General features: G+C 46.3%; 1 protein-coding gene across 2 annotated transcripts in view; it reads right to left on the reverse strand.

The window, feature by feature from the left end:
- Positions 1 to 25,506, reverse strand: part of LOC126547166 (neural cell adhesion molecule 2-like) — a 458,110-nt gene extending 432,604 nt beyond the window's left edge. For both annotated transcript variants that reach the window (XM_055062734.1, XM_055062733.1), the window contains exon 1: positions 25,237 to 25,506. In XM_055062734.1, coding sequence (XP_054918709.1) covers positions 25,237 to 25,351 — 115 coding nt within the window. In that variant the 5' untranslated portion in view covers positions 25,352 to 25,506. The remainder of the gene's footprint in view (positions 1 to 25,236) is intronic.
- Positions 25,507 to 26,353: the final 847 nt, after the last annotated feature.

Here is a 26,353-nt window from a genome sequence, read left to right on the forward strand (position 1 = left end):
CGGCACGAGAACGCGCGGCGCAGGAAAGACAACAAAAAGAAGAAAAGCAACCAATTAGAAAAGACCACGGGGCGTCAGGCAGCCAATCCGAGAATGCCAAATCGGCCAGACCAGAAGAAAAAGCGTGGTGCGCTGGCAGAACGAGAGGACACGCAAGGAGACGCAGAGGAGACGCAAGGGAGACGCCACGAGAGTCCCAGGAAGCGACGGCAGGAGGAGGTCAACCACCGGAGCGGGCGTTGAAGACGGGCCGTCGGGTTCCGGACCCGAGCCCACCAGGACTTCACCCGACCGGGGCCTCCTGCCAGCCTGTTCCTGTGCGTCGCCCGTCTACCCGAGCGTGCCGTCAGCTCCTCAACGCCGGTGAGCTTCTGCGCCAGTGGGCAGGACGAGAACAGTCGGGCTACGGGCCCGTGTTCTACGCCAGCTGCCCGGCCAGAACGCCGCCCCGTCTACTCGCGCCACCAAGCCGCCTGCTTTTCCTCGCCCAGCCAGAGCGGGCGCACTCCGGTCGCCCGGTCGGTCAGCTTACACCGCGACCTATGGTGAGACCGGCACCACTCCTTTCGCCAGCTTGTCGCCGCGTCGCCGCGTCGAGACTGTGACGCGTCCCCGCCCTCGTGGCAAGCCCGGACTCGCGCATCCGTTAACCTCATGCAAGCCCTATATGTGTTCCCTGCCGCAATGTCTGCTTGAGTGTTTATTTTTGGCATGCTTTTTATTTCCTTCTATTTGCTTTATGCCTCTTTTTAGTTTGATTAAAACTCTTTGTGTGTTTGTCGAAACCAACGGCTTTGTCCTCAATTGGGTTCTCGGAGGCTCCGCCTAAGAGAACCAACCGAACCATTGAGTACACGAACCTTTGGCCCCATAAGTGGGTCATCACATTGATGTCACTAAGTAGTAACGTAGAAAATCTGAACTTGCTAGAACCATACATTCGAGACCTCGTGGTAAACGGCGAACCGTGTAGAGTGCTTCGCGACTCGGCAGCCACAATGGACGTGGTGCATCCGTCTTACGTAGAGGAAGGCCAGTTCACAGGAGAATGTGCTTCCATAATGCAAGCCGTAGAGGCCTCCAGCGTTTGTCTCCCGGTGGCCAAGATTCGTATCGAAGGCCCTTTTGGAGTGCTGTACACTGAAGCCGCCGTCACGGCACATCTCCCGCCGCAGTATCCGTATTTGTTTTCTAACAAATCAGAGGATTTGCTACGACGCAAGCGAATCGGGTTTAGTGAGGTAACAGTGCAAGCACTAACTAGTTCTAAGGCAAGGGAGCTCGCGGCCAAGGCAGTGTACGAATGTCCAGTGGTGAAGGATATAGGTTTGACGGAGGATTCGTCAGCCAGCACCAGACAGGACAGCCCTATAGGGGATAATGCGGAAAGTGCACCAGCTAAGGAAAAGGTCAGGAAAGCAGCGGAGGGTGAAAGGTCTCGTGAGGCAGAATGCGGAAAGTTATTGAACGTAAGCCCTGCCACAATGATCGCTGAGTAGGAAATGCGTAAGACACAAAGCAATGCTGAGCATTACTATGACAGGACGGCTCGCACGCGACGCCTTGAAGTTGGGGAAAAGGTAGTGATCCTGAAACCCTCATTGAATAACCAACCTGAGGAGATGCCTGTCGACTTTCCAGAGTTAACAGCAGTGACGGAGGCAAAAGACATTCAAGAGACCATTGACAAGTTAGTAGAACAGGCGGAGTTGAATCCCAACAAAAGGGCCGAACTGAGGGAACTCGTGTTTGAATTTAAAGACGTATTTTCAGACATACCGGGCAGGACCACTGCGATCGTTCACGATATCGAGTTAACCTCGTCGGACCCAGTTCGTTCGAAACCGTCTCGCGTTTCGCCTCGTCAACGTGAAGCAATGCCGATGGTTTGAGTCGTTGCCCCTAGAGTAACGAAAGCCTCATGCTCCTCCGGGTTTCCGTGGCAGTTTTACGTTCGTTCATATGTTTTTCCGAATTCATACGTTTTTCCGAAGTGAAGTCGATTGTTCGCTGATATTTATACCCACGTCTTAACGCTTTCAGGAAATGGCTGTTTTTAGTGTTCGGTGGGGGGGGGGGGGGGGGGGGGGGAGGACGCGCGTAAGGATTGGAAAAGGTGTAGCGGTTTTTTTTTTTTTTAAAGCCGGGTGTGTCTTGGGGGGAGGGTGGCCTTGTGCTCGCTGCTTTGTGGTTGTGGGTCCGGCACTCTTCTGGGGTGATTGCTTGGTCACGCAGGAGACGAAAAGTTGCGAGACCTGCTTGCAAGACCAATTTCACCGGACCAGACCAGGGAGAAAAGTCACAAGAGCGCCACGAGGACTGATGACCACTCCCAGGAATCTACCTCCTACGAACTAAGGGTTCGTAGAAGGTAGAGATCCCTCGTACAGCGGCTGCTGGCCCCTTCACGTCGGGATCTTCCTCCCCCACCGGAGATGCTGTGAAGGTTGGCGTCTGACACCACGTGGCGAAAGGAATTTCATCCGACCATCTTCGGAGAAATGAGGCGTGACTTCTCCTGCGATGGTTGGCGTCCCGCACCTCGTGCACAAATAACTTCCTCTCACCCGCCCTTCTTCTACCAGGTCTCGTCGAAATGAAGCGTGACTTCTTAATTCGCCATGACCGTTTCGAGTGTCTACCTGTCTGCCGGAAGCCCCGCAGTGTACAGGCCTCTTTTGTGTGTGTGTGTGTGTGTGTGCAAGTTTAGAGACGCCCTTTCCTCGAATTGGACCTAGAGGAGAACTTCCACGAACCCTCAACGTGCAGAAGAGGCGGACATGCGTCTACAATTCCAGGAGGCGGGAGAATTTCTTCCTTTCAGCAGGCTCGGTATAACCAGAGGAGGAGGGGCCCTCTTTTTGTGCCGGTCACGTGACATCGACAGAAGCAAGATCCCGCCCACGATTGTAGAGAGCCTATTTAAGGGGCTCCGAAATGTACTTTTAAACACTTCATGCTCTCCTCATTTTCTTTCATCTACCTTTGAATAAACCGTGCAAGTTTCGCACTAGAAATCGTCTCGCCCTTGCTTGGTCGCCAGGGTCTACCGGATGCCTGCAGCCCGTCGACAACGCCACGCTACCCAATAAGTAACGGCGGTCGAGCTTCGATAGGCAGGCGCCGCTACAACTCGGCAGCAGTACGATACGCTACCCTGGAGTACGCAACACCGCCTAGCACTCCCTGTAACGGTGCTAGGTTTCTCGATCTGTTGAGCTTTTTGCCATTGTTTCAGGCGACGGATCTATGCCAAGTTGTCACGCAACATTATTAAGCAAGTTGCTGCTCTGCGGTTGAGAACAAAAAAAAACACGAGAAAATCAGTACGCTGCAATAAACTGCTTTTTTTCGGTATCATAAAAGAAATATTTTTCCAATCGCACAACCTTCTTTTCGCGTCTTACATTACTCTAGTATGACATTCTTGCTGGCTAGTTGGTTCATACTTGAAGGAAGGTTAAAACTGGGCGAAAAAAAGAAAACAAGGACAAGTGGAAGGAACACATAACGAACCAGGGGCGCAGACTTGGACTTAGTGTTCGCAACCGAAACAAGATGCAGAAATTTCATGCGTGCACCTCATCGCGGTGGCCACCTGCCAATCCCGCGTTCTGGCCTATTTCCTGAAACGCAGGATTGTCCATCTACAAGTTCAAGCACTCTTTAGCCCCCTTGTTCCTTCCTGGGGCCTTGTCCGAAGAATTTCCAAGGCATTGAAGTACGAGTCTGCGCTAGTGGTGCGTTGTGAGTTCCTTCCGTTTGCCCTCGTTTCTTTTTCTCGCAGTTAAAACCTTACACTACTCACTGTTCGAAGTTTTTCTTGAACCCTATACATACTTGGTGCAGTGTGTATCAATGCGTGTGTTAACTTTCCAGCTCACTGTGCTGAACCATCGTGGTGGCTCAGTGGATATGACGTCGCAATTTTAGTCACAAGGTCGCAGTTTCGTTTCCCGGCTACGGCGGTTTTTTTTTTTTTGCATTCCGTCATATGAGCACTTCGTGTGACATGCTTTGTGGACACGTTTAAGAAGCCCCCAGGTGGTCAAAATTAATCTGGAACTCCACCAAGGCGTCATTATTAATCCACTGTTCAGTGTAGGGAAGTTATGCCCCATAACTTGACATTTCATACGTTTCATTCGGGCTACATATACACCGGCAATCGAAATTGTATCTACTTTTCCAAGAGTGTGAACGCTGGCAAAGAAAAATGTGAAGATTAAGTATTGTTGAGCCTGCACACTTCTCGTATTTTTCAGAAGGTTAAAAAAAAAACAATCAAGAACAAGTATGTAGCGCGTTTTTCATGCTTATTTCTAAATCTGTAATGCTTGTGACTATACTGTACGCAGTTGCTAAATATGTTTGCCGCAAATCTATTTTTTTGTTAGTTTTAGGGCCTTTAAGCGGCTGCAGCGTATGCTTGTTCGGCATTTGACTTCAATTTTGTTACGCCGTAATGTGGGTATTTTGTTATTGCTGTTCATTTTATTTTGTTTTTGTATTTAAGCAAGCTTGTCGTTGCATTACAGAGCTATGACCCCTGCATTGTTTCGCACTCTCACATTGAAAGGTGCTTGGTGAACCACTCATGTAATAAAAAAAAACGGACAGGCTCAGTTAAGGTGTCCTCCCGGCCATCATCAGAAGTGATGCGGGCCACGTGAGATATATTAGGAAATTCACGGGATATGAGTGCAGCTGTCGTTATGGACCAGCGTGTGCGGGAAAACACTCTGCAAGCAAACACTATTCTCGTGATTCGACGCCGAGCTCTTGGGACGAAGTATGCACGAGCCGACCACAGCATAAAATCTGATTCGTACACGCACATTTTCTTCGTTCGTTGTATGCAGAACGGGTGCCGGAATATCTGCAGCGTTTCCACCATGTTATTCCCTGTTATATATCTCGAATCTGTACACTCTACTTTCTAATTTCACTGCATATGCATAGAGCTTCTCTGTCTGCCATTGTTTATGCATGTAAAACAGCTATAGACGCCCTGTTTAACTAAGATAAACATCCGACATAAAAACAGGGCCGATGACCTCATCGTTTGCAACATCTGTTCCTTAAGAACAAAATTTCTAGCTTTCGCTTCATTCACTCACTCACTCACTCACTCACTCACTCACTCACTCACTCACTCACTCACTCACTCACTCACTCACTCACTCACTCACTCATTATTTCATTACATACTGCGGCCTAGGAGAGCAAGTAGATCCGTTCTTGATGTTATTATTATTATTATTATTATTATTATCATTATTATTATTATTATTATTATTATTATTATTATTATTATAACTGAACCTTGTTCTGACACTGTTGGATTATTGACATTGCCCTAACTAGGCTGTCAATCTAATCGCGTTCACGTATTTCTTTTCAAGCTTAACGTTTCTCTTCACCTGCCCCGAACTCCTCAGTTGTATCACGTTTCGTTTCGTATGTTTCTGCCGGTCATCGCTAACAGCTAGTGAACCCGATAGAATACGGAGTCTTCATAACGCTTACTTTCATGATCTCAATCATTTTCCTAACTCGCTGTCAGTGTTCTTTTCCGAGCTTTGCGTGGTTGTTTCATAGTTTCATACCATTGTTCAACCGCATTTCTCCTCCTTTTCTTTAATTTTGATATGTGCCTTGCGCTTTGTTGTATGCACACACTTCGTTTCGTAATTGGACTCACGCCTGTGATACCAGTTGTGTAATGTGTCATTCACCTCGTTCCTCCCATTATCATCCCCCATTGTGACCCTTTTTCTTCCCCTCTTCCCCTTCCCTTACGTAGAGTAGCAGGCCAGATGCTCCATTATCCGGCCGACCTCTCTACATTTCCAATCATTAAAATACTTCTTCTTCTTCTTGTTAATTTTATTTCTTGCGCTTGTTTGCTCTCCTACTTGAATTTTCTTGAAGTGTTTGTTGTCGTTCTTGTTATTTGTCAGTTTTTTTCTTTTTTTTGGCTGATAATGTATGCGTGCGCTAGCACTCTAACCTTATGGTTGTTCCTGGGCGCATTAAACAAATAAATGATTGATAAAATCATTTATTGATTTATTATTATACTATATTGCGGATAATTTTTTTTCTCCACGTGACATTATCATTTCATGTGTAATGTATTTTTCTATGGGCAAACTATAATTTGGATTGTAACTTTCCGCCCATCAGCTTGGTCTACTGCTTAGAGTCGTAAGGTTATCACTAATAAAACCACCGTGTATAATGTATCACAAGCTTAAGCCAGACATTTCCGTGACTGTACAATTCTTCCGGAACATCCAAAAACTGCAGAATACATGGTGCGCCTAAATTACAGCAGCAATAGACAATCGACGTGGTTTCCGCCTAATTTCCTGTGCCCACCTTTCTGGTGCCTCGTTCACACCCGAGTGCCCAATTCTCTGCTCCTTGAAATTTTAGCGGGGGCATTTTTGAGACTTCATGCATCTTTGAGAGACTGTAGCCAAGTTATTTATGGGAATTGCGTAGTTAAGTTTGGCGTGCGGATTCGTTCTCTCTTGTGATTGATAATCATTGATTGCATGCACAGGAGAACAGGAAAACGCAAACAACATTGCGATGGCCGTACACTTTTCCAAGTTATCCTGTCTTTAGCGAGCTCGGGTGCAGAGAGCGCTGTCACCGCCGCATTTTTCACCTCCAGAAGATCAGAATCGAAGCGGACTTGCGGGCGCGCCCGGAGCAGCCCACGGCTTGTCTGCGAGCATGAATGAGGGCGATAAAAGAGTCCAGCCAAGAAAGAGGAAATGCTGGCTTTACCGCCACTCTTGCTCCGCAAACAAGGCACGCCGTACCACGCGCTGACTGGTGTTCGCGCACATCAATCACCTGCTTTCGGTCGTTTCTGAGAGAGAACAGGAACCTCGCTACTTGTCAGCAGGAATGCATGCTCGGCTGTGGGTGCAACTGACGGATAGGCACAGCGTATACGGGGCGGATAACGTTTCATCGTGTGCGTTTCTCGCACGGAATCTAGCACTTCACAGCTACCGGCAATTGTCGGAACACGGACCGTGAGCGGACCTCGTGAGTGGACCAGTTTTCGCCAACTCACGATTGCCTATAGCGCGCTGAGCCCACCCGAGCTTCTTTTTTTTTTTTTTTCTCATTCTTATCGCGAAGTGCCAATCGCGAGCACCACGAACGATGCTAAAGCCCCCCAGGAAGTGCTGGCGCGTGTTTTAGTAGAACGCGTATAACAGCGAAAGGAAGTGCAGCGGAAACTCGAATACTTACGTTCCACGTGGAAACCGTGCGCAAAAGATGCAGTTTATTCACCAATGCCTCGGCGCAATGCCTTTTATGCATGGAACTATATCCCGATCGCGTCCGAGGTGCACGGAGAAGTTCGCATCTGCCCAGCGGCTGGTTTTATGCGCTCGCAGCCATGGCGGGTGCACAGGATCATCGGGCGACAGGTCTCCGCCCGGGGCACCCGCACAACTAGCGGCGTGCTTCTTCTGCTGCTGCGAGTTGAAAACGCCCCAGGGACTGCTGCCACTGAGGCGCCGTCCTGCGTGGGGTGGTGTCGTGGCTTTCATTTCTTGTTCCTCCTTCCTCCGCTTGCTGCTGTAGTGCGCGCATACACCATTGAAGTTCCTCGACAGAGCCCGGCCCACGGAGAAGTGTTCAACGCGAAGCCCGCCCGGCCCAATCAGGGCTACGCGCCTCGACTTCCGGCTCCGGGCTCCAATTAGGGTTCCGAACGGTTCCAGCCACTCCCGGCTCGCCAGCGCGGCACACAACGGCGGCTGCGTTTTACGACTCGCCACAGGAGAGCTGGGGAAACACGCTCGTTCGCAGTGGAGGCCCTCGCACTTTGGCGCTTCCTTTTCCCTCTTGATGAAGCAAGTGTACTTGAAGTGCGAGTACAACAGTTTTAGGGAGAAGACAGGCTGAGAAGGCACTGACTAAGAAGGCACTGCTCCCACCTGTTCGGCGGCCATCTGGCTATCTAGGAGGCATCGAGTGCGTCCACACACGACGCGAATTAAGGCGCTGAAGAATAATGCCCAGCTGCTGTTAAAGAGCCAGTCTTCTTACAGCTGCAGAAGCCTCGGAAGAATAAATACAGCGAAGATGATTGTCTAATCGGTAAAACTATATTGACTGTTCAAATTTCGACGAATGAGCTTTCAGCGTCCACTTTGTGATTTGTTATTCACTGAATAGTAGCAGATTTTGTCACTACCATTTATTTATTGTCTCATCATCTTATAATTATTTTCCAATCACGATCTGATCAAACCCCACGGTTATTCTCTAAACCAACAACTTAAGGCTTATTGTGCTGACAACAAACTTCTGAATCTGCCTTGAAATAATGAGCGTGCTAACCAACTAATCAAGTATTCATTTCCTGTCACAGTGGACCTTCTGAAATCACTGGGAGTAAAGGCAAGCACGCACGCTTTTAGAACTCCCACAATAGGTGCACAGCGCTGGTCGAGCCAAGCTGCCGGTGCTTAAGACCAACACAAATTATACAGAAGCACTGTCAAGATTGCTTCATAAATCGTCCGGCTAGATTGTAAGAATGTTCAATGACATGTTCTTGTAGTCTGCTCTCGCGAATACTTTCAACTGTCTCGAGTGCATTAATTCCAAGAAACGGATTCTCACCCACACCTAAATTTACCAAATTTCCTTTCCAAAGTCATTAGTTTACTTTGTTTACAGGAACCTCCCTGAGAAATTTGACTTCAATCCGAGCCTTTTTTTTGACGTGTTCTTGCTCTTTGCGCCGTCGGCCATCTTTCGTTCACGCCGATGACGCCGACGGATTTTCGCTCAATGGGACACATAACGCCTTTGCATTAACATAAGCAATAAAAAAAAATAATAGAAGTGGCCTCTACCAACTGGAAAACCATCCCAGTGAAAACAATGCGAGGCATCTGACCAGAAGATTGACAGTAATGGTACCGTCGTCATTGAGACCGATACGAACCTATAGCCTGTAGCAGCTTTACATTGAATCGTGGCACATAGTTTACCACCGGGATGATGAGCTGGTCGTTGGAAGTGTTGCCTCCATTCGCGTACGTACACCATCTTAGCAACGTCGCCTACCCCTCCATCCCCCACCCAAAAAGAAGCACACACGCACAAAAACAGACAGATAGACAAAAAGAAATCGCAACAATCACAAGCTGGATGGACAAACAGCTGCTGCAGTTTCCTTAATTCATCATCTATAAAGGACTCAGAAGGACTTCGAAACGTCGGGTTAATTTAATAAACCTGCTTCATTTGCCTAAACATATCGGTGGTCCATGTTCCTAGCCCAGCACAAGCAAATTTAGGTATCATCACTGTGCTAATTTCAGTATAGCTTAAACGGGTGTCACGGCTAGTGAATTCGCTCGTATACATCAAGAACCAGAAAATAAATTCTGGACGTACGCGATGAACCTCGCACCCCGTGATACGATTCGCCGTGTTACTTGAGAGAGAGAAGATATATATATATATAGTCATATCATCAGAAGCCAACAAACACTTACACCAAGGACAACATAGGGGACATTACTTGTGCTTAAAAATGAAATGAATAAACGATAAATTAATGAAAATTAAAGTGGATGAAAAAGCAACTTGCCGCAGGAGGGAACCGAATCCACAACCTTCGCATTTCGCGTGGGTTCAGTTCCCACCTGCAGCAAGTTGTTTTTTCGTCTACTGTAATTTCCATTAATTTATCGTTGCTTCATTTCATTTTTGAGCACCAGTAATTTCCCCTATGTTGTCCTTGGTGTCAGCGTTTGTTGGGTTCTTATGATGTGACTAATAAAAGTTGGGCCCCTCGGTTAACCCCTTCATTCTCGTTTACATATATATATATATATATATATATATATATATATATATATATATATATATATATATATATATAAGGTTTAACGACTAAAGGCACTCCGGACGCGAGTTGAACCGAATGCATAATGTTGGCACTGGACTAGAGTTACTCAGGCTATTTTTGTTTTCCTCTTAACTAACGGATTAGTTATGTTTAATTATTCACCTTTTTCAGTATTGGCTGCAGGCCCCGACTGTGATACGCAAAGTTGTAGAGCACCTTGAGAAACCTCTCAATAAATTGTTTCCCATACGATATATCTCACGTCGTCCTTCCTTCCGCGTTCCAAAGAAAGCCCGCGAAATATGAAAAAAATACCACGTGACGGGACAAGTGCGCAATGTTATTGTGCTGCTCTCAAGCGTGCGATGGGTGAACAAGGTCGGCTGCAGCGAGACTGCCCGCGACAGGGCGTTATGTATGGTGTAGGTATCTGGGCATGCGGCTTTTATCGCATAATGGCGCAAATGCGTGCAGCTGGCTAAGCTGACTGACTGCTTCCTTGACTGCTTCTCACGCTTCCCGGATATGCAGCTTATGTAACCGTAATGTTTACAGGGAAATGTTGACGGCAAATACTATAGACGAAGGTAAGCTTTCTGGTAGAAACGCGGCCTCGTGCGTGGGCCGCAATGCTGCGGAGGCGAGCTCCCTCTGAAGGTGCTGCAAGGAATCAGGCGTGCTGCCCCGTGGCCTCCGAGATCTCGGATGCAGTGGCCGGTCTATATATCGTAGAAACATTGGACAGGGGGTTTGTGTATCAGTTTCCACGCAATTGAATTATGTTTGCTCGTACATTGAAATTACAAGCAGACGCTATCATGTCTATACGTTGTGCGTAAGTAGTACTTTACATTTTTTCTGACGTATTTTACTTTGAAAAATTCAGTTATTTCAGCAACTTCATTGCGCTACCCGGAAGACCTGCGTAGTTCGGTATGCGTGGTTGGATTTGCATGGTTCGGAATGGTTTTCGACGCCGGATTCTCTGCGACGCAGGCCCCTTAACGCTATCGCGTTAAAAAACAAAAGAGTGAAAGTAGCAGAGTGAGCGGCCTGCGAATTAAAGATTTATGTTCGCCTGAAAGCTGAGCCTGTTGCCAGTGTTAGCGGTCAGATTGACCCTTGCCGGTGGCCGGCATTGTGGCAGCTGCATTCAAGCAGTGCATTAGGCAAGTTGTCAATTCTAACTGCAGGTGCACTGGTCTCATACTCTTGAAAATAAATCTAGCTCAACTTCCAGGAAGTTCGGTGGTGTTAGCGCCTCAGAAGCGGAACTATAGGTTACAATCATAATGCAGAAAAATGCCAGCCGCACTTTACCGGGTCAATTCTAAACAAGGAATATTGCTTGATGTAGGATACTTAGGTGTCTTGGGGACGCCTAATATTCGAAGTTCCCGAAAAGGTTGGCGTCCATTTACGGCTCAACACTCGTCTAGGATTCAGTGCGACCGTAAGAGTGCTGCCGCTCGCGTGTAAGTAAGGTCGAGAGCGAACGTTCCGGTGCCTGCAGTCAGTAAAGCATTGTGAACCACAATATCCATCAGTAAACATAAATTATTATTACGGCCATCTTAAAACATTGCATGCACACCTCAAAGTGAGGTCGCTTTGAAGTGAGACATGGTGCATTTTCAGTACTGCGCATCTGCACTTTTGTGTAATGTCAAGTCAATCGACATCAGGTAATCTTTCATTTTTGACAAACTTATCGGCCAGGCCGATAAGTTTTGGCCTTCCTCACAGTGGTCAATAGTTACTCTAAAGGAGGCCAGGCTCTGGCATGCTAATCGATATTTAAATCGAAGCTTTATTTGCCAACCTCCACGGGGTCTAGCATGGGTTACCGATTTTCTATTTCTTGCCTGATAGGCACGCGAACCAGGCTTCAGGATATACAGTTACCAGGAATCATAGCTACCCGTCGCGGTAGCTCAGTGGCTATGGCATTTACCCGCCGAGCTTGGGGTCGCGGGTTCCATTCCAGCCGCATTCCGGTGGGGGTGGAATGCAAAAACACTCGTGTACCGGGCCCTAGATGCTCGTTAAAGAGACTCAGGCGGTCAAAATTGATATGCAGTCTCCCTCTTCGGCGTACGTCATAATCATATCGCTGGTTTCGGCATGTAAAACCACAAAACTTAAGTTTAATTTAATGCAATCTGGCTTTAGAAGTTCTACACATCATTGCTTAGGCAATAGCGGCGCAAGTAAGGACTATCCTCTTAAGCTTCGGGCACCTCGTGATGCTTCGTCCAACCCGCACGAAAGCACCTATTAAATTGTCTTCCACCTATACGGCACCTGTACTAGCCGATTTGACGCCAATGATGGGAAATTCGCTAGAAGAACCGCACAAAATCGGGAAATCGATTTGTTGCAGCAGCTTGCAAGGAACCCAAAACTCAGTGGAAGCGCGCACACCACGAGCGCGGCGATGCGTGTTACGTGCGGAGCCGCGATTGTCCTTGCATGCTTTCCGTCAACGGCTGATCGCTGTCTCCTCCGACAAACAAGATAATGTTACTTGCGACTGCAGTTTCCAGCTCTCTGGGTACCACGTTCTACCAGCTATGCTGCACGACACCACCGTGAGCATGGCACTGAGCATTCGGATGAGCTAACATGATCGATTGCCGCCGCTCTGTCTAGTCGGAACGGCTGCACGCTAAACCAACGGCCACAGTCCCGGTTTCTCTCATGATCGGTTGGCTGCTGAGAAGAAGCGCCGGTCGCGGGATCGAATCCCGGCCACGGCGGCCGCATTTCGATGGGGGCGAAATGCGAAAACATTGTGTACTTAGATTTAGGTGCACGTTAAAGAACCCCAGGTGGTCAAAATTTCCGGAGTCCTCCACTACGGCGTGCCTCATAATGAGAAAGTGGTTTTGGCACGTAAAACCCCATTATTTAAAAAAAAACAAAAGAAGCGCCGGCTCGATCGCGTCGCTTGAAAGTTATGACTAGAAAGTAGGTGCATACATTTTCCTCCATGCAACCATTATACTCGTTTTGCAAACCGAGTCAGACGAGTTGAGTGCTTGCCTACCCAAATCAATAGCCTCTCTTTTCCAGTACTAATGTTCCATGACAGCGTGGCGTATTTTTCACTAGTGCTACTTATCCAGGTTTCATTAACCAAGTGCACAATATTACCTTCGAAGGCTAACAAATATATGTTAGTAGCTGATTCATAGATTAATTACATAGCTTCTTACGCCATGTGTCCGTGTTCTGTGCTCTCCCTTTAATCAAACAAGGTTGTAATTTAAGCGTCTACTGCAATTATTTTCTAGCGACCTCCGTTGTACTTGACTTCCCCGAGCTTAGAATTCAGGATTCGCTGTTGTGAAGACTGTCTCAGATCAGTGACGCACGAGCTACTTCTAAAGGGGGGGCAAACCGCAGCCGATCTGATTTATATATATATATATATATATATATATATATATATATATATATATATATATATATATATATTGCGAATTACTATTACATTAAGTGAAATAGCCTAGAAATGCTTCTGTCAGTTATATATATATTTAGCCGACCAGGACCGACCAGGGATCAATGACACGTGGTGAACCATGGGGGCCCAAAAAGTAATCTGAATTTACATTTATCTCTTGCAACTATATAAAACCTCAATATGATACAGGGACAAAAGGCAATGAGTACTCCACAGTGGTCCTGGATCCCGCCCAGTAGCGGCAGTACAGCACACATAAAAAATGCACATTTGCTACAAATAATTTGAATAATTCAACAAAAAAATGTACTTGCTGTTTCAGTCTACAACATAAATGTATCGCTAGTTAGGTAATAGTACTGTCGAGGTTACACACAACGACGTACAATCAACATAAATTAATTGCAATATTCACACGCGCAACAAAAATTTACTCGCCATCCCGGACCTGCGATAGTGGATGTCCAGCGAATATGTTCCCCCCCCCTACCTCCCTCCCATCCCCCTACACACACTCAATTTCCCCTAGGTTTGATATCGGTTGAGTCCACAGTTATTCCAGGGCAACGGGATAAATTCTTTGTTCGCAAAACAGATTCGTAAAGCTCCGGATAGCTTACATGCGTGATATACTAGAAATGCCATGATTACTCCTCTATCTTTGAAGCTTATCTACATATTGCCAATACATCGCCCTTTATTTTCGCCAAATATAAACAAAATATCTTGTTTAGTTCACCGAGGAAATCACTGAAACGAAGAAGGAACGTGTTATGACAACCGAAAATAAGGGAAAAAAGACGACGGCTCATTAGTATTTGCAACGCTTTTAACCGAACCACCAACGTAAAAAATGTGCCGCACATTGCAGTTACCATGTCCTCCCTCCACTTTCCACAAAATATAAACCTGTTGTAAACTGCAGCTATGTCGAGACACTGGGAAGCATAGCTGACAGCGGCAATATCACACGCTCTAACACTTGCATAAGAGATTTTCTACAAAGGTTGTGTTTCATCCAAGGGTATTGAACTTCGCACAGAGAGCTTTCATAGTGCACCACCAGTTTTCGCTAAATTTGGTCTTGGCGGCTTTTCTAGTTCTGCCAGGGCAGCGGGCTCAATTCTTCCCCGCTCCATATAGACACGCTCAAACACTCTGGAGTGCTTGCACACGTAATTTATTGCGAAAGCCCAAATTGCCCATCTATTTTAAACATTACCTCCACATCACCGATTAACCTGTCCTTACAGTCACCAAACATGACGAAGCTGCCTGCTTTAGTTCAGTGAGGACACCAGGCGAACTTAATATATCACGCATGAAAAAGTGAGAAAAAAAGATCAGGGTTCAATAATTATTCGCAGCTCTTCTAAATAAGCCAGAAATGTTAAAACTACGCACACATCGCACTTGAAATGCTGCCTATTTCTTCAAGGTATCATATATCTGAAACACTGAGTTCTCCTTGGACATTGAGAAACCTAGCTAATAGCAGTATCGTAATAATTTCGAACACTTGTTTACATTTTTTTGACGCTGTATTTGATCAAGACGTATTTACCACCACACACAAACTTGGCGTATTGTTCCCCTTATGTTCGCAAAATTTTATCTCAGTTGTAATTATGCCAGCGCGGTCGTCTAAATCTTACACTGCTCATAAAACAGACTAATAACGCTATAGACCACTTGCACACCTAGTCTACTGGAAAATGCGAATTTAACCAACCGATTTGGAGCATTGCCTACACCTTATCCATACCATGCCCCTAATTTTCGCCATAAACAAGATGTCTTGTCTAGCTCACCGAGGACACCGGCGAAACAAACTACGAATCTCGTAATATCCCCTTCAGTCACGGCGTACACGTTTGTGAACGCGACCTATTTTTGCCATTGCTCTGCTGTCGTTGCAATGAATAGACAACAAACATTAAGCTTTTGGTAAATTGAACATTCTGTTTTCTTAAAGTACCCCCATTTCACTTCTGAGTGTAATGTATCGCTTCACACGACCGCTTTCATGAAGGCATTACCCTCTTTCACGAGACGTTTGAAGTGGGGCGTTTCGGAAGCAATCGCGAAAGAATATTTCTTCCCTTGTGCATGTAATTCGAGCGGGTGATTAAATATATTTAATGAAGAAACGTACGTAATTGTAGAAATACAATTAATGAATATTTAATTACTATTTAATTATGATGGGTACCTATAAGATCCACAGAGCATTCTCCCACCTTGACATGCTTTCTATATGGAGTCTCTAGCACCTTGGAATAAAATTATGTAAATTTCACACATTTATCGACAGTCGATCATAATTCGTGACTGAAGGTATTACACGAAAATACACTAAAAAACGAGGGTTTAGTGTTTATCTGCGACACTTGCATTTAAAGCAGGAAAGTGGAAGTTTCGCAACGCTTTGCTCTTAAATTGTCCTATTTTCACGGAATTTCACGTCCGTATCTCGTGTGTTGTTTTAGGAGCCAAAGAAACATCTAGATTAGCGGCAGCATGACACCCTTGAACGCTTCAATGAGTAATCTTCAACAAAGGCTGTAATGAACCTACACAGACTAAACACATATCACTCGTCACTTGGAACATTGTTTCGTACGTCGAATAAATATAAACACCGTACTCCACATATTTAACGGAGGATACAGGGGGACAACAAGCAAATGCCGTGTATAACTCATGAAAATTGGGATAAAGCGACCAGTCAGTTACTGCTTTACATAGGCGACCTTCACAGTGCAAATTTTCGGTACACATCATCAAGAAGTGGCCCTCATTTCGTCAAAATACGAAATATATGTAGCGTTTTTCCTGCCGGAAAAAAAGTAATAGTGTAGCTTTTATTTAGAAACAGCCTGAAAATGAAATTGTCGATCAGAAATGACACATGTTTTTAGGAAAAATTCGTCAGTGTGCCATTGGTATTGAAATGGCTCTGCGAGTTCGACCAAGGTCATCTTCAGGAGCATATCTACGATAAGCCGTGATTAAAGAAGTAACTTCGACAGCTATACTTGTAAGAGGTTTAAGTAGATGTCTGATGGTGATAAGAAACTATGACTGCAACGCTGCAACGGACAGAGATTAAATAGTTCCAACATTTGATAATCCCACGATTTCAGGCCGTAAGGTACACCTGTCGTTTGGCGCGGCTGATTATAATACTTTATCCGTACCTCCCTCTCACCTGTAGATGAAATGTAACAAGCTGATTGTGTTTTAGAATAAGGATATAGTGGTCCCCAAAAAAACTGGGTATGATTCACGTTGCACAAGCTGACAGTTTGTTAGGGCGGCAACTGCCCAGCGCCGGGTACGTGTTATCCGCAACGCGAGCGTGTATGGCGAATCCCGCGCATCATCCGCCACAAGGCGTCCCGAGAAGGCACAAAAGACAACCTTCCTTGTCCAAGCAGGGATATGCGTACTAAAGAAAAGTATTACTTATGTGGTAACCCTACTAAGAAATAAAATTTAGCTGCAGCTGTAGTTTTAATGGACTTTCCAGCATGCAGCCAAAAGTGCCAGTGCCGGCTTTCAGAAGGGGGGGATCACATACTTCGCCTCCCCCACTTTTGACAGTGTGGGGCAAGCGCCCCCCCCCCCCCCCCCCCCATCTCGTTAGGTACGCCTATGTCTCAAACTATGTTCATGGAACCAGCGATCATGATAAACGTAATATCCTCTCTCCTAATTGGGATGAATATTACTTTCGAGCTGCGCAGCGCAAGTCTTTCACCTTTAGTAACGTCTTGCCAAATTTAACCTGACGCATAAGCGCGACATTTGTTTCTGGAAAACCGAAGCTATTAACATCGTATCATTAGTTGATTACTTGCGCATCTCCTACCCAAGGAGTGATGGTGTTCAGAAACTGGTGCAACGAATTCACTCTAGAGAGTGGGCTCGAGAAGTTCAATGTAAAAATTTATATTTATTAGTACGCTGCATCAGGACACGCGTGCAAAGGAAGGCTAGAGGGCATCCACTGCAAAAAAGAATTGGCAAGGTTTCAAGAACGCTGAGGAGGCACCATTGTTGTTGGATGTGTTACGATCGCCTGAACACGCCATGGCGCCAGTATTGCCCCAGCGATGCGGATCAAACATGCAATATGGCAGCTGCTACATCGCCCTGCTTGCTTCTTCAATTTAGTTTCTTTTTTTATTAGCATAATGGGGTTCGTGAATAATTTTGTTGTAGCATGCTCGGCATTCAAGAGTGCCGTAATATACAGTGTGTCCACAATGTCATGGTGCACTTTTGACCGGTCACAGGAAATCAACAAAACAAGATAGAAATGTCAAATCTTCACCAAATGCAGTGAAAACTCTCCAAGTTTCATACCTGTACAGTGCAGTTCTATTTGGCCTCCATTTGTTGTCTTACACACAGCTAAACGATATTCAAGTCCTTGCCACACACCGTCTAGGACTTCTTATGAAACAGAGCGAATAATGTCTGTGATTCTCTGTTTTAAATGATTAAATGATGGAGTAGCGTTTCGCAGGCGACGATATTCACCTTACACTTTGGTCACGGATTCGAATTTAGCAAGCCGCAGAACACACTGAACTTTCCTCTGTACTGTCCAAATCTCGACTGGCGTGGGCGTGGGCTAATCCGCTGCTGCGCAGTTCGTGGTGCTGCGTCATCGCCTGTGTGCGCACACACTTGCACATCATACGACGAGTTCACAAACTACCAGTTTCTTTCATTTGGTGAAGGTGTCATATTTCTGTCTTGTTTTGTTGCTTTCCTGTGACCGGTCAAAAGTGCACCATGAATTTACGGACACACTGTAGTAAAAGAACACGAAATGAACGAGTGAATACGCATTGGTCGGAAACTTTCTTTAGGTATGCGTCAGCTTAGCTCGTGCCCATTGCCGCTTTGCCTGTGTGCTGTCTTTTTATTTTCTTGGTACTGCTTATGAAACCACAGAAAGAGTACAGCAAGCACCGCCGCGCAACGCGACCTGAAGGAGAAGAAAACATGCTCCAAGCTTTTCTGTTTGCTACCTGCGATTAACCACGAAAGAAAAGTAAGAAAAAGTAAGCAGATGCCGCCCGCTTTGGTCTGCGAAGATAAGCTATCGATGTTTAGTCGGTTAAAGGGAAGCATAATGAAAATTAAGCTGCATTGCCATAATGCCGTACATTGAAGTAGTCGGAGCAACAGGGTAAGGGGACCACGCTCAAGCTGTTCGTGTGGCGGCAGCGTACGTGACTATTACCGGCCTCCTCTACCTGTGCCCTTCAACCAGTTATAGAATGTGGAAGTTAGAAAATGTTTCTGTGGTCAGGCCGACTCGTTTCTGCGGAGTTAAATTGCGTTGAGCTCAAGGTAAGGTGTCCCGTTAGGTAATCGTATTTCCTCCACCTTCTTAATCCTGAAACTGTAAGAGTGATTGTTTATATATTACCAGGTCGGCGATAGCTGATCTAAAAATTTTTGTGATGTACCCATGGCGTCACCACTGCCACGACACTCGCCCGTAAGTTATCAACACATCGTCATGCCGTCGTATTTATTGTGCGTGATGCATGCGCTCTAGTTATTCTTGAGCTTGTCCCACCGAAAGGTAATGCCCTAAAAATTTCCCTACCAGATCATATTTTTCTTCTCTTGCATTATTACAGGGAAACAAAGACAAAGCACTTACGCAAGCCTTGAACACAAATAGTTATATGCTTAACCTGTGAACACCAATATTTAAATGGAAATCATACAAATAAAAACAGCTGGAAGGCGGTTCAACCTCTAGTTGAAGTCAATGAAAGATAATGCCTTCCTTGCTTTGTTGGGGGTGATAATGGGCTGTATGAACCGTATAATTTATGGTCAGAGACGCGCTGGCGCGACAACGTTTAATCGACGTCAAGATACAGATTGAATCGCCTTCCCATTTTTTTAGTATATGCGTGGCCGATGTCTGGCAGCCTGCGCACTTTTTACAGCGAAGCTGTCTGTGGCTACCCTCCAGAAAAATCATAGCGGCGAACGGAACACGCCTTGCGGCAAAACCAACTTTCTCGCGAATGTTCTGTAGCTCTAAATCTAATGTAGGTATCTTGGAAAAAGTCATACTCTAATTGGCCGTTAAGAGGAGTCTATCATTACGCTGAGTGGCATTTACTTGTCATAATTAGTTAGTTCACAGTGAAGCTGTAAACGGTACAGAATTCCCGTCTGCTGTCAATACATGGCCGTCCATGCAGGAAGTATGGTTACAGGAACGGCTGTAACTCTCGTTTTATCGAAACTATCCCGAAACAAATTACATGCAATTAGTCGCTACGATGACTCTAACGTTACACCGAGTTTCATCTACTTTTAGCAATTACGTAGTTCACAGTGAAGTTGTAAATCTTGTGGAATTCCAGTCTGCTGTCAGTACATGGGCTTCTACGGGAGGGAAACGGGCAGCCCTATCTTTGTCCGAGCTAGAATAAAACTGTAGTCCTTCCAAGTTCCATTCAGCTAATTAACTAGGAAGTATGCTCAATCTCAAATTACAAACAAACGTGTTTTGTTTCGTGCACTCCTTTGGAGTGCGCCTCATTCAACGGGTATCGCCGCTCACGTGGAGGCTTGGTTTAACGGCCACCTGCGTCCAAACGGCGATCCGTCGCAGCCGCGTCGACAACACCTGTATCTTTAGAGCGGTGTCGTAAAATCCCTTCGGCGGTAGCTCTGTGCATGTATGACGTAGTGCGTGACGTAGTTGTCGCCTGATATTTCATTGTATTTTGCATGAGAGACATACACATAATTATATGTGTATGTGTATGTTATATGTGTACCAACTCGCCGAAATGTCGATCCTTCTGCTATAATTATATGTATAGTCACATACCAACAAAACTCTATATCAAGATAATTTATAACACCATAGCATTTTCACTGGTCTAACAGCTTCACAGAGTGTAATGGCTCCTCAGTTTTTTTTCTTCTGCTCGTCAACATCTGCTTCGTTGAGTAATTTCTTAGGTCGCGACATGACAATACAAAGACTAGCGCGAATTAGCGCTCCTCCACGTGCTAATGCCCGAGCAACTGCGCATGCGCTATATCGCGTCACCCCTCGCGTGAAGGGAGTAGGAAGAGCATCGGACTTAAGGTTCCACAACCTTCGGGTTCGGCCCACGAAGCAGGCTAGGGTTTTGAACAGGCATACCCCATAGAAAAAAGTGGCGGTAACTCGCCAAGGAAGCCGTTATCTTCAAATAATGCAAAAATAAATGCACAGATCCTCCGCACTCTGGGGAATCGATGTTATCCGAAGCACTTTGCGACTAACTGGTTATCCAGCATCGTTTAGGGTTCTTCGAAGAGATGAAATGACGGGTTTGGTGTAAAGCGAGCAGTCGGGTTTGACGCGAGCCTGTGTGTGACGACAGAAGCAAGACGACGATAATATTGCGATGTCGGCGGCGTTACGACAGTTTTCCTTTTGCTTTCTTTTTTACTTCAGGAAGAAACATTACAGCTTGTTCCGTTACGACCTGGACCGATCCCAATGGCAGTGCCGTCAAACACAGCATCAAAGCGCTTGCTGGCACAATGCAAGAACGGGAGAAACTGGCCCGCTCCCGCTCGTGACACAAGGGAAAGAGAGGGCTAGTCTGTGGCCGAATGGAAACTGGCACGCTCACACCCGCTCTAGACCAATGCTGTGTTACGCGACACTCACGCCCGTCTTCTCAAAGAGCTAGCTGGCATTGGCACGGAAGAAACACGAATGTGGTCATAGCCCAATGTTTAGAGCATCGGGCGGCTTGTGCTCCGCGTCAGAGGTTCAATACCACCGTCGGGCACTCAAGTTTTCATTTTATCAAACAAGGCGAGAGGGGAACCTACCTACCTACCGCTATGTGCCTCGAAGAAGCAAGGTAGCGGTTAGCATTAAAAGCCAACATAGAGGGATTGCTTCGCTCACCTATCCTGTGTGCTTAGGTAGTAATATTCGGGGGCAGGATTCTGGCAGCTCTCGGTGGATCGGCGTTTCTTTCGATTTTTCGGGCTCTCCTTAAGCTAGCCAGACAAACCAAACAAAGATGCAATCACCTGCTGGTTCATCTGCCCGTGAAATAACTGAGTAAAAAGAATGTGGTCCATTTGATCAGTTACACATTTCTGCATGCGAGGTTAGACTGACCCAAAAGTAGGCCATCCAACTATTATTTGTGTCAAGCTCCGGACGATCCCGAGCAACAGTGCCGGTTTATCTGACGGGCTACCTGCATTCACAGCCCGGCTTCAGACAGAGAGCATTGCACAGCTTGTACTGCATAACCTGCTTGATATACTGTGCGAGACGCTGGTATTCGGAGATACAATAGAAGCAATCGCACGAAAGAAACGAGGACATGCAGACACACTAAATGTGCAGCACAAGCGTTCTTGAAGCATACATTTTGTGTGTCTTCAGCTCCTTGTCTTTTTCGTGCCATTGCGTCTGTTATAACAATGTACCAACTAACGCAAGCCGCAGTACGATTGCTAATTGTACTTCGCATAATACTGTGCTAGTCTTCAGTGTCACTGCTTCGCATTTAGGGCAAAACTGCAGATTTTTCCGCACACATTGTGAGATACGTGTAGCCGCCAACGAAGTGGCTGCGGGCGTATCTTTGCAAGTTTGTATAACTGAAATAATCTTTTCATTTTTGTTCCTGTTTAAAAGTGTATGAGTAGAAAATGATTTTTCTCCAAAACTAAGACAACTGCTTATTCATATTGTCTCAATTATTACATAACTTTCAGGTGTGCTTTTGGAGTGAACCTCATAAGCTATAGTGTCATGCCATTATTTAGTGCCCTATAATTACGTGAACTTATGTTTACGTGATTCGCCAGTTAGTTCTGGGAGACCTCAAATGTTTACTGACAAAAAGAAACAAACAAGGCTGTTCAAATGTTTGCTCCAATGAGGCTGGCACACTTTGCAGAACTTGATTGTTAGTTTTCACGTGCACCAGCTGAACTGCGCTACGCTCACACGACGTGAGAGCCGCTAAGCAGGTTAGCTGGTGCGCGCAAAAGCTGAAGTTAGCCACTATGGTACCGGTAACAGTAAATGGTAACGCTCTGCTGAAGCGGTCTGCTAAAAAGCCACAGGTAGCCTAAACATGTTTTGTGGTTTTCGCCCTTTATGATGACTTATGACGTCAAAATTGAAGTCACTTAGCCGAGCCGAACACGCGTCTGGCCTTCCATGAAAGAGGTCGTGAGGCCACGGGCCTTTCGTTAATAAAGGTGCATACAGAAAAACCAGAAACCATAAAAAGTATCCTTTAATAGACTTCTTTGTAGTCGAGCAGTCGCTTCCTAAAAGTAACCCAAAAGAAAAAAAAAACTTGTTTCGGGAGATTGTTAATCCCGCGCTTGAGTATCCACTTAAGCCATCGTTACTATTAGCAGGTGTTAAGCAGGCCAAAACTTAAGCAAATACAAAGTATGGTTGACGATCTTACATTGAATGACACGAAGCAGCTTCCTATGACGCCACAGAGAGTGACAGTGTCTGTACGACGCTAGTTCATCGTTTCAAAATAAACAGAAAAGCAGTCGAAAACAAACAAACGCTCATTTAACATGTTTGTGCCGTTTTTCTGAAGATATAATGAAGATCGAAACCTATAAACTTCATTTGAAATTGACATGCCATATAGATGTCACCGTATTCGCTGTTGGAGCTCCGAAATCAAGAAGAGAAGATGAAACCTTGATTTTGTCAGCTTATGGTCAACATCGTAGTACAAAATGCTCTAATAAGGTTCCGAAAGGATATTCTGCCAGACTTTACTGACTACATCTTTCTCTTTGACGATACTAGAAAGCTGACTTCACAAGACTGTATAGATCAAGTCGTGCTGCTCCTGCTCCCGAAATCAAATAATCTTCGCTGTCCTCACGGATGGACAGTATGTGCTCTTTCTCAAAGCGCCACATCAGCGGTTCTCTGTTGGCCTGCTTAACCTTCTCCCTTCATGCGTCCACCCATTGCGCGGCCAAATGCATATAGGTACGGTCTGCTGATATTTTATTAGCCTGACCATAAATAATACCCGTCTCTGTGCAGAGGTTTTGCTCCATAAGCATAGCGCTTTCTTGCTGAAGGCTGCGTGGCATGGCCCTTGACTACAGGCTACAATACAAGTACCTGATCCCATTCCTGAAAGTGGGAACAGTCTGTCAAGCACGTCCCGGCTTGAGCACTGGCAATCGTCCCACTACTTGTGCTCATTGCTGCGGACAGTTTCCAGATGCGCCGGCCAGTTCTGATGAGCCCATGCCGTAGCGCAGGGCAAACCGCCCTGATAATCAAAACGAGGTCTAGCCATGGGGGCACAGTATCGCCGTGCCTGCAGTTCTTCACCGCAGGACTGAGCCTTCTGCCAGCCTTTTTCTCCGGATCACGGAAAGAGGCTGAGGCTCCCTATGTCAGTTTCCTGTTTGTGCTAGAGTTGCACTTGGCTTAGTCACTGCATGCCATTTATTAACCCATTGAGCGTGGCTGTCTCATGCACAGTCAACCATCTCATGCACAGATTGGGTAACTCGACCTTCCGTTTAACACGACGGGGTTCAATATTGAAACTGAGCATAACCGACAACATTGTATTGGTACAGAGGTAGTGGGTTATGCTTAGCTGCCTAAAGTGAACTACGTGTATTTCTCACCTACACATAAACACGAAATATATGCCTTGTATAAAGACCTTAAAACTCAGAAGGGTGCTCTTGCGAAAATATAAAAGCATACATTGTAGACCGTTGTGCACGATATTGATCTACCATGCTTGAAAAGTGTTAACGAAATATTCAGGTTCATAGTATCATAATAAACATTTCTTACACCATGCACATGACGTGAACTAACATTACAGTTTATTATATGCTTCTCTACATTTCACTTTTCTTTCTCTTTGCCATTTACTTGGCATAACGAGACATTTAGAAAAATAAAACTAAAACATTTATTAATGTATTCGATGATGCCTTCCGAGTATTTACGTAAAAAACTGAGTTCCTGCCCACCTGAAGTTTTTGTTTATTAAATTTTTTCCTCGCCTTTTGTATTTCCACAAAAGGTATTGGGTTTCTCAAAAGACTAAACCTTACTTCACATCTCATGAAGGCTGAGCAGATGAAGCCTTTGTGGGGCTTCGTTTTTTCAAGTAAAGCCAAGCATTAAGTCGGGCAATTGTAGGAGTAAGCGTGCACTCTGAACCTGCTGAACTTATTGACAATCACAGATTTGGAATAGTTCCTGCATGCCGTCCTCGAATTTAATTCAAGCATGTGCAGGCAACATCCTCGGCCTTCATGCGGCTGCGAACTTCCACTCTTTCAGTCTTCCTTGTTGTTCCCTTCTCGCGCATCAGTTTTCTTTTCCTTCTTTGATTTAGCACAGAAGCTTTCGTCACTGAAATACGTGCTCTTCCTTGCTGCTTGCTCACAACGCGCTTAGAAGAGACTCTGGACAACGTAGTGAGAAGGAAGCAGCGAAGATGGGCTCATCGTTTCGTCCCTAAAAGAAAGGAGAAGTTAGACGCGACGCGCCCGCATGCACGTCAAGCGCGAAGGCGGCAAACAGTAAACGCGAAAGGTAAGCGAGCGCGCTGCTCCTCCGTGTTTACAGGTTTCCCGCCTTCGGCGAAAATAGCGATAAACTGCGGCGTCAGCTACAAAGTAGAGCACATGGGCAGGAGTGCGGCCCACGTGACCTGTCGTGCTTACATAAACAACGCGGGGCACGAAGCGCAAATAAGACGTCAACTTGCATCGCGCGAAAGTGTATAGCCGCGTGAAGAGTCCTGCGGACACCGACCTTTGCGCGGTGTCTCGAGCGGCTGCAGGCCCACCAGTGGCGATACTCCGAGAGTGAGCAGCGTCAGCGTGCAGTGGAGCAGGCGACCGATACGAATCCAACAGGTCGGGCACATAATGACGCCAAGTCACCGTTGGGACACGCGGCTGCCGCGCGCGCGCACACACACGACCGGCGACGAACAGACGGAGCCGGCCCGCAAAGACAGAAGTAGGGGGGCCTGCCGCCGTGCAGAAGAAAGGCCCCCGCCGCCACGTGGGATCGATGACACGGCGGTCGTAGCGCGCGACGAGCTCTGCTGATCGGGGCTCGAACACCGGGCATGCGATCCGCGGGCTCGCGCCCTGGCGTCGGCAGCGCCATGCCCTCGTGCTGCCATCTCTCGGTGCACTCGTGAGGCAGGTGAGATTTAGGCGTCGTTCGTTTCTGCCGGTGGCCGTCCGTTCCAGAGCGTCCCACCAGTGGAAAAACGGTTTGATTTCGATAGAATTCATTAAGTTATGGGGCTTTACGTGCCAAAACCACTTTCTGATTATGAGGCATGCCGTAGTGGGGGGCTCCGGAAATTTAGACCACCTGGGGTTCTTTAACGTGCACCTAAATCTAAGTACACGGGTGTTTTCGCATTTCGCCCCCATCGAAATGCGGCCGCCGTGGCTGGGATTCTATCCCGCGACCTCGTGCTCAGCAGCCCAACACCATAGCCACTGAGCAACCACGGCGGGTTATCGAATTCATCTCGACCAGGAAGAGGCAGGGGATTTTATATCGTTCAGGTTCAGCAGTTTGGGCCCGACCTTCCTCCCACTCGTGTAATAAGTATAGCGCGTGGTATACGTACCCTCTTGGGAGAAGCCATCAGGGGACTGCAGGTAGCTCTGTACTTCTTGAATGAACGTACTAAAAAAGGCAGCAGCGGGGAACACAGGAAAGGTAGAAAAAAGTACTTCCTGTTCAAGTAAGTTCAAGTAAACGTCCATGATGTAATCATCCGATGGCACAGGAATATTTCTTCGAACCCGTTTGGAAACCAGAATGAACCGGTTCAGAATGCCCCGAACGAGTTTGAACCGTTATAACTTTCGCTCCGAAGCTGAACTTCAACCGAATGAAAAGC

The sequence above is a fragment of the Dermacentor andersoni genome, chromosome 1, assembly GCF_023375885.2.
Source record: "Dermacentor andersoni chromosome 1, qqDerAnde1_hic_scaffold, whole genome shotgun sequence".
In the NCBI taxonomy this organism is placed as follows: domain Eukaryota; kingdom Metazoa; phylum Arthropoda; class Arachnida; order Ixodida; family Ixodidae; genus Dermacentor; species Dermacentor andersoni.